The sequence below is a fragment of the Hypanus sabinus genome, chromosome 4, assembly GCF_030144855.1.
Source record: "Hypanus sabinus isolate sHypSab1 chromosome 4, sHypSab1.hap1, whole genome shotgun sequence".
In the NCBI taxonomy this organism is placed as follows: domain Eukaryota; kingdom Metazoa; phylum Chordata; class Chondrichthyes; order Myliobatiformes; family Dasyatidae; genus Hypanus; species Hypanus sabinus.
Window position 1 is genome coordinate 40,378,814 of NC_082709.1, and position 9,411 is coordinate 40,388,224.

The 9,411-nt window shown below is 44.9% G+C and overlaps 1 protein-coding gene across 1 annotated transcript; it reads right to left on the minus strand.

Annotated features, from left to right (window-relative positions):
* Positions 1 to 4,783: 4,783 nt before the first annotated feature.
* On the minus strand, positions 4,784 to 9,157 carry LOC132392685 (caveolae-associated protein 2-like). The gene is made up of 2 exons (XM_059966903.1): positions 8,327 to 9,157; positions 4,784 to 6,330 (listed from the first exon to the last, which is right to left on the minus strand). Exons 1-2 carry the CDS (start codon positions 8,804 to 8,806, stop codon positions 5,542 to 5,544), a joined length of 1,269 nt encoding a protein of 422 aa, XP_059822886.1. The 5' UTR covers positions 8,807 to 9,157; the 3' UTR covers positions 4,784 to 5,541.
* Between the last annotated feature and the right edge of the window lie 254 nt (positions 9,158 to 9,411).

Here is a 9,411-nt window from a genome sequence, read left to right on the forward strand (position 1 = left end):
GGTGGGGGGGGGGGGGGGGGGATCGGAGCGCCAGATGGAGGCAATAGGCAGGCAAGGAGATAACATGAGAGAGGGACAGGGGATGGGAAATGGTGAAGAGGCATTACTGAAAGTTTGAGAAATGTTCTCTGCACCTCCCTTTTCTTTTTCCATGGCTTTCTGACTCTTTCATCAATCAACTTCCTAGCTCTGTTTCATGCCTCCCCCTCCAAGTTACACCTATCGCCTGGTGTTTCTCTCTCTCCCCTCCCCCCACCTTTCAAACCTATTCCTCAGCATTTTTCTCTCCAGTCAGTCCTGCTGAAGGGTTTTGGACCGAAACGTTGACCGTACTTTTTTTTCCATAGGTGCTGCCCGGCCTGCTGAGTTTCCCCAGCATTTTGTGTGTTTCTGAGCCTGTGGACTCATAGTTGGTGTCATACTCAACCTGACCCAACCAGGCCATCCCCATAATCATCTCACATAAGCAACTGACGGGGTGTATTCTCTGTTCTTTACTTTCCTTTGAGTGCCTGCCTCTTGTTGGAAGAGCATTAGAGATGGAGAAGGCAGACCATTTAACAATGGTTGAGGTAGGGATGGCTAGGTCTTTAGTCATGAAGTACTGAGCCAGGGCGGCAGAATCCCAGATGAAACAAGCAGTTTGGAACAAGATGTACCTCCAGACCAGGTAGCTAGGTCCAGTTGGGTTTGAGTTGGGGAACAAGGAACGAATCATATTGCATTCTAACATTCACAGCTATACTTTTAAACTGGCTAGGGGACACTGTTTTACAATATTAAATATAATAGTAATCCAAATTGACATGCAGGACTTCATTATCTTCATCTCGCAATCTTGTTTGTCCCTATTTTTTTTCATCATGAGCCCCCTTCACCTATCAATTTTTTTTGTTTGATTTCAGCAGGGCATTTAAAGAACTCTGCAAATGTGAACTAATTTCTAAGTAGCTCTCTATTCCAGTAATCCACCCTCCTAGTACAGATACTTCTTCCCTAAAACCTCCCTTTTCACATGGCTACATTAACTTCATACTATATGCTCTTATTTCTGATGGCAAATGCGAGGTTGTTGCTGTAACTTCACTTAACCAGTCTCGTAGCTGTATGCCTCAACATCTGCTGAGATTTTTGTCACCTGCGAAGTGTCCTTGTATATCTAAAAGTTTTATGAGTAGCCCACAAAACGTCTCTGTATACCACTGGGGTCATCTTGGAAAAGAAATGCCCTTGAACAGAAAAGCCTACAAAAAGTAGTGGACACAGCCCAGGCCCATCACAGATAAAGCCCTCCCCAACATTAATCACATCTACAAGGAGCACTGTTGTAGGAAAACAGTATCTATCAAGGACCCCCCCCCCCCCCCCCGCCACTATACAGGCTATGCTCTCTTCTCACTGCTGCTATCAGGAAGGAGGTAGGTACAGGAGCCTCAGGACCCACACTGCCAGGTTAAGGAATAGTTATTACCCCTCAGTAATCAGGCTCTTGAATCAGAGGGGACAACTTCACTCACCCCAATACTGAACTGTTCTCACAACCTATGGACTTACCGTCAAGGCTTCTTCATCTCACGGTCTTGATATTTAATGCTTAATTTATTACTATTATATTGTATGCTAGTTTTCATTTTGTATTTGTACAGTGGTTGTTAGTCCATCTTATTACGTGCAGTTTGTCATTGATTCTGTTGTTTTTCTTTGTATTTACAGTGAATACCCGCATAAAAATGAACCTCAAGGTAGCATGTGGTGACATATACGTAGTTCGATAATAAATTTACTTTGAACTTTTTCCTCACATATCTGTGAATATCCTGCCACCCTTTGCAGAATCAGGCTAAATATCACTGGCACATGTTGTAAAATTTGTTAAGTGGCAGCAGTACATTGATTGTAATAATAAAAAGTGTAAATTACTGTAAATATATATAAATATACTGTATGTCCAGCTGGTGGTGCAGTGACATCAGCGCCGGACTCCGGAGCAAAGGTTCCCGAGTTCGATCCAGTTGGGCTGCTCCCGGACATGCTTTCCATCCGTGCCGGTTTGAGTGTTGAGCTCACAGCGCGGCCTCGTGATAAAAGACACTGCGCTGTGAGGAGGACGTGGGGGACCACTCACAGAATCTTCCCCCAAGACAACCACTTGAAAAAATGTGGTTGTCGAGGCTCTGGCCGAGTACAGCACACAAAAAAATACCGTGTAAATGATAGTAAATATAGTGTAAATTATATTAAATAAGTAATGCAAAAAGAGAAAGAAAAGTAATGAGATAGTGTCCATGCATTCAATGTCCATTCAGAAATCTGGTGGCAGAAGGGAAGAAGCTGTTTTTTAATCTCTGAGCGTGAGCCTTCGGGCTCCTGAACCTCTTCCACGATGGTAACAATGAGAAGAGAGCATGTCCTGGAGGGTGGGAGGTCCTTACTAATGAATGCCACCTTTTTGAATGTCCTGGATGCTGGGGAGCCTTGTGTCCATGAAGGAGTTTACAACTTACTGCAGCTTATTTCGATCATGCGCAGTTGCCCCACACCCCCATACCAGACGGTGATGCAGCCAGTTAGAATGCTCTCCACAATACATCTGTAGAAATCTGCGAGTTTCTCCTCAAACTCCTAATGAAATACACAGGGGGTGGTGTCCCTTCTTCGTAACTGCATCGATATGCTGGGCCCAGGATAGACCCTCAGAGATGCTGACACCCATGAAATTGAAATTGCTTACCCTTTCCACTTCTGATCCCTTGGAGGATTGGAGGACTACAAAAAATATCACATTTCTTTATCCAGAACAGCATAAAAACGCTATGTATAAGGTGAGGGTGGGAAACACCTCTGATATTCTGAAACTACAACATTGCTCTCATAGTTCTACAGTGAAACAGGAACAGATTTTAGCTTTTCCAGAGACAGCAATTTAGTTATTAATGAACGTCTTTCAAAAGGGTGCACCCTCATGAGGCAATAGGCCACGACGGTGTACCTGTCCGAGTACTTAAAACCTGTGCAGAATAATAGGCTGTAGTGTGCAAGGACACATTCAATCTCTCAGTGCTGCAATCTGAGGTTCTCAAGGGCAGCAATCATACCGATGCCCAAGAAGAGCAGGGTGAGCTGCCTGAACAGCACTCACATTCTGTGTAACAAAGTGCTTTGAGGGGTTGATTACAGCTAGAATTAACTCCAGCTTGAGTAAAGACCTGGATCTGCTACATTTGCCTACTGCCACAACAGGTCCACAGCGGATGCAATCTCACTGGCTCTCCACTGGGCTTTGAACGACCTGGACTACAGCAAAACATAAATCAGGCTGCTGTTTATTAGCTTACAGCTTGGCATTCAATACCATCATTCCCTCAGTGTTAGTCAACAAGCTACTAAACCTGGGTCTCTGTACCTCCCTCTGCAACTGGATCTTCCACTTCCTTATCAGAAGCCCACAGTTTATATGGATCAGTGATAATATCACCTCCTTGTACAGGCACAGCTCAAGGATGCAAGCTTTTAGCCCACTGCTCTACACGTCTGTGAGGCTAAGCACAGTTCAAACAACATCTATAAATTTGCAGACAAGAAGAATTTCTGATGGTGATGGGGAAGCATACAGCAGTGAGGTACATCAGCTGATTGACCGATGTTGCAGCAACAACCTCACCCTCACCTTCAGCAAGACCAAGGAATTGATTGCGGAGTTCGGGAAGAGGAAGCCGGGGAACATGCAATCATTCTGTAGTGGAAAGGGTGAGCAGCTTCAGGTTCCTGGGTGTGGACATGCTGAAGGATCAGGCCTGGGCTCAACAAACTAATGCAATCGCAAAAAAGGCAGGCCAGCAGGTCAACTTCAGTAGGAGCTTGAGTCGACTTGGTATGTAACAAAACTCTTGCAAATTTCTATACTGGATGGTGGACAGCACTCTGACTGATTACACTGCAGCCTGGTATGGGGGGTGGGGTGGGCTCCAATGCACAGGATCACAAAAGGATGTAGATTCAGCCAGCTTCATCGTAGGCATACCCCTCTCTGTCATCAGGGGCACTTTCCAGTGCAGATGTCTCAAGAAGATGGCATTTATCTTTAAAGACTGTTACTATCCCAGCCATGCCCCCTTGTTACTACTATAAAGTACAGGAGCCTGAAAACCCAAAGTCAATGATTTAGGAACAGCTTCTTCCTCTCCGCCATCAGATTTCTGAACAGTCCATGAACACCTCAAGATTCCCTTCTTTCTGCACCATTTATTGTAATTTTATGTCTTTGCACGGTACTACTGCTGCAAAACAACAGATTTCACATCATAAGAAAGTAATAAACCTGATTCTGAAATCTGTATCCTCGTTTGACAGTGTGCGTATGTCAGTTAAAAGTCTTTCTATTAAGGAAGAATTGCATTGTCGTACTTTCCACCATTCAAAGATAGGGAACAGTGGCCAAACCTGTGTGTTCCCTAAGGCATCATCACCATCAGACTCAGAATGCTTAAAGCAAAAGTCAATTCACCTCAGGAACAGGCACAGCCTCGAAAAAACTAAGTGCGAACATGACGTGATTGTAGAAATATAGTTGTTACAGCACAGAAGGAAGTCACTTGACTTATCAGTTGTTGCGGGGCAGCTCTCCCTGGAGCAGTCCAGTCAGCTCCACCCTCCCACTCTTTTCCCTTATCCTGTGAACATTTCCTTTAACCAATATATGTTTGGGAGGGGGAATGATAAATCTGTGCAATATTATTAATTATCCATTTCCATGACATCAACAGCAAGGAACAACAAGCTAGTATCCACTTTCAATTCTTTTTATTTACCTTTTCAAGCTTGGCTACAATAATCATTTTTTTTTGGCTTTAATTTTGCTTAATACAAACAGAAGAACAAAGGGCGTGTTCACCAAGCAATATATTGCATGTGAAGACAATTAGAAAGGATAGTTATTGTGGTAGATTAATTTCATAAACCCTTGCGTCAATCAGCAATAAAGGGTGAGGGAAGCTGAAAATCATCCAGGTTACAAAGCTGTGAAACGACACCATTTGGCATCAGTGTAGCTGGATTGTTAAATCTGTTCAGGGAGTGGAGCACATTTCCTTTTACTCAAAAAGTTTCCTTCATTCATTTTCTAAACTTATTTTTCGTAAGAGAATTGGCATGTACATAGTTTACAGATAATGATTTCAAAACAGAGCAACCGGATGTATGAAACAGATACATTTCAAATAATTAAAGTTCTACAGCTTTCATTCATACCTGAGAGTATGTAACCCAAGCAACACAACCACTGTTCTAAGGATTCCAAAGGCACTTGAGTATCCTCACAAATTACACAACTGTTAGACACATACCCTGCCACACTTTCTTTATATCTCACTGTAATGTTCTACCTCCATCCCGTTTTCAACATCCTTCTGTCCCTCTGGCCAAGCTGTAAACTCGTGTGGAGTTACATTAGCTAATAACAACTATTACAAGCACGATATTTGTAAATGAAGGGAGGTTCACTGGGCAATGCTCCAGGGAGTTGTCAATATGGGCAGGGAACATTTAAGCTGTTTGCTGTATTTGCAAAACAGCAGGTTCATCTGGTTCCTCAATATGCAGCTCAATATTTGTCGCCGCGTGCCTTGCTCTCCCTTCTTGTTGGTCTTCAGCAAAGGTCTCCAGCAGGATCTCGGGCTCCTCTGTGTTTTCTGCCTTCATCACAACTCCTTGGCTCTTATTGCTTTCCAACTCAAGTTCCACCTCTTTCATTTCCTCTTCCACCTTCTCCGCCACCTCCTTAACATCCTCTGCTGCTAACGTGCCTGGAGAAACTTCCAAGTGCAATTCGGGATGCACTTCACCTTCAGCGATAGCTGATGCATCTGGTTCCAGCGTGACCACTGCGTCACTGGGGCTTTGTGGTGGTGTCTCCCCATTCTTAGGCTTTTTGACCTTGAAAGTCATGGGCATTACTTTAAAGCTGGAGGTCTTACCTGATTGAGACTTCTGTTGACTTGAGCTGAGCGACTTCTTAATCTTCTCTCGCCTCTCTGGAGACACAATCTTCGTGCCAAACTTGTTCATCCTTTTCTCGATATTCTCGCGGGAGAATGCCTTCTTGATGCTGTCAACCTTCTTTAGACTTGAGCTCTTGATTTTTGCAGCCCTGGATTGCTCCAGCTTCTCTAACTTCTCCTCATCATTGTCCTCCAGGTCGTGAATGTCTTCATCTGAAGAGAGCTCCAGGGAAGGATGGGAAATTTCCACATCTTTGTTCTCATCTGCACATTGTTCCTCCACCGCCTCTACTTTGGGCTTTTCAAAAACGCTGGCTGGTATCTCCGTTTCATCCTGCAAGAGTTCACCAGGTGCAAAGTCAACAGTTGCTCACTATCCCACTTACACAAAATTATGACTTTTCAAAAATAACCATTTCATGAAAAAATAAACAGATTTTACTGATGCTGGAATTCCAGAGGAACGAACACACACACACACACAACGCTGGAGGAACTTAGTAGATCAGGCGGCATCTACAAAGAGGAATGAACAGCCTTGGGATGAGACCCTTCAACAGGAATGGGTAAAGAAACCAGAGTAAGAAGGCAGGAGGAGGGGACAGAGTACAAACTGGCAAGCTAGGGGGAGGAGAAAGAGTAGAAGCTGGCAAGTAATACTCTGAGAGCATCGAAATTTTTCGTTTATTTTTAAATGAGCTGCATATATTTATTGAAGAGGCGACTGAACTAGTTTGAAACCTGCTTTAGAAAGGCAGGTTTAACTAACAGTCCTTTCCTGCAGGCCGGTGGGAGAATTTTTACCATTGAGACTGCAACTACAGGTGGAAACCGTATGGGGAATTAGAACTGGGCGTTGCCGATGGCACTAATATGACAGGGGGTGGTTAATAAAACTGGGGAGTGAAACCTACTGTAACTGAGATTTTTTAAAATTGTGAGCTTGCCCATCCTTGTGAATGAGTGATAACTTCGGAGCAAGTTGTTCCTCCCCCCCTCTCCCCCGGCCACAGAAATGATGCAAATCATTGTGGAAATGGGAGCAGTTTGAACTTCATACTGATAAACGATGATGGGAAGAAATTGAACACTATCCAAACATCTAGTCAGTCTTCAGCATTAGAAGCTGGAAGACCGCCAATAATGAAAGATAAAATTAGCGGTCATTTGTTTTAATTAGTCTTCATTTATAGTTTACTTTTGTAGCGTTGATTTCGTATATGGTGACCCTGAATCTTCTCTCCCTCATTTGCAGGCACTCTCCTTTCAGTTTAATGGGCTACATTAACCTAAACCCTGATGTTTTATTTACCTTCAGCTCTAAATACATCATTTCATTTATGATTTAAAAGCTCTGGTGATTAAAAGGCTACCCTCGAAAGTCAAGCACCATCGACAACGCAAGTTGGTTTGTAACGGTCATCCTCAGATAAGGCACTTTAATACACCTCGCCTTCAAACTCAAACCTGACGCCTTTATGATACACGCAAACTCCAATAAATTAAAAGCAAAACAAAGCAGGTTTAGGCATCTGATATTAAATAAATGTCGCCCTACAATTCTTAATGTCGGAAATACCAGGGTGGTGACTCATTTTCCTGCATTCACGGGCAAAGGAAAAATATGAAAATTTACAACTGGTTCTTCTGTGGCCGCGTACTAAAGAGCGCATTTTCGAAGCTGTTGTGCAGTGTACTGTTTCAGCTAGGGTGTTTGCACGCGACGGTGCTTTGCATTCCGACTCTGTCCCACCCTAACCGAAAAAAGACGCGAGGATTGCTCCCGGGTCAGAGAGGTGCACAGCGCCACACAAGCACAGCTCCACGCAAACGCAACACGCCCTCTCCCCTACTCCGCAAACCTAAGGGATGTTTTCACTCCACACACCGCGCCCTGTACCTGCTCACAACACAGCAGCAGAGATCAGTCCGCGGTATAACCACAACACAACCATGCCAACCCGTGTTTACTGTATCAGACAAGGGGATCGCCATGGCTATAGCGCGAAGAGAAATAAACCGAATTCACTATCCTTGCGAAAGCAGAAACTATGCGCAAAGCAACACTATTGTGCAGCCTTCATATAAAAGCGGTCTAAGGTTGCAAATTAATATACTACTACTTATAACTTGCGAATGCTTTTTTAAAAAATGCCTGCTAGACTTGTAAACAGCTCAAAATTTTAAGAACAGGCCATTTTCTGAAAATGAATGGCTCTGGTCTAGGCGCGCTTGGGGAGATGAGTGAACATTTAGGGGGCTGGTTAAGTAGTCAGACCGGTGACAGAGGCGACGGAGTGATGGTCCATCAAAAACTTCCCATCCATTACCTGGAAGATCAGCACTCGAAAATTGTTCTTCTTTAGGAGCTGCGCCTGGTTGTTCTCTAGCTTCTTCACCTGCCCCGTCTGCTTGTCCAGGCGCTCCCGCATCTCCTTGACATTGGCGCTGACTTTGCGCGACTTGTCCAACAGCTTGTTCACCGTGTTGCTGGTGGTGCTATGGCTCTTGGACAGCTTGGTCAGGTCGCTCTGGATGCCCCGCACCGAACTCTCCACTCCGATCTGCCTCTGCTCCATCTTCCTCTGGTTGTCCTGCACCGTGTCCAGCATGTTGACAAGTTTATCCAGCAGTGCCAGAACGGTGATAGCGTTAACCTGCGAGCCTTCCCGCAGTGCTTCAACCGACAGCGAGCCGGGAACCGGGGTCGGAGATACGCTGGAACCCGGGCTGGACGGCGGGCTGGGCTCCGGGCCTCCCTGCACGGCCTCGGTGCTGCTTTTTTCCGCTTGTACTCCGTCTTCTCCCATCTCGGGCGAACTTCACAAACTTTTCGCCCTCTCTAAGCCCTTGCAACTTCTGGACGAAGAGAGTTTCAAACTGTCCGCGAGTGTAAAATGCAAACTACTGTTTTGCACCACTCTCTCTCTCTCTTTCGGTTCGTTTTGATCTGTTCAGCACGCCTCTCTCCTTTCCCCGGAGGCTGTTTATAGGAACTTTCACAGCCGCCTTGCCAGCGACCCAGTTAAACTCCTTGCTCCTGCCCGGGGTGGGCGTGTACCAGTAGGGCCGGGCTTCTCTCCGAGAGATTATTTTTTTCCATAAATGTTATAACAGTTTTGCAAAACGTTCGGAATTTTGCAAAAGCAAATCACAGGCGATCTGGCCCCAGTCCCGTTGCTGTCATTGGCTGCGGAGATGGAAAGCGAGGAAACGTCGATGTGACGCTTTCGCTTCCTCGGACGCCGTTCCCACACCCTCGCTCGTTGAAATGGACAAAATTATCAGACCCATAAAGCGGACAGGAGGCACCTTAGAGACGTTCATATACGCACTACTTCGCTGAAATACAGACATTCAAAAGAACTGATTGCAATACGGAATCATGAGCTCTTTAAGTTTTATAAATATCTTT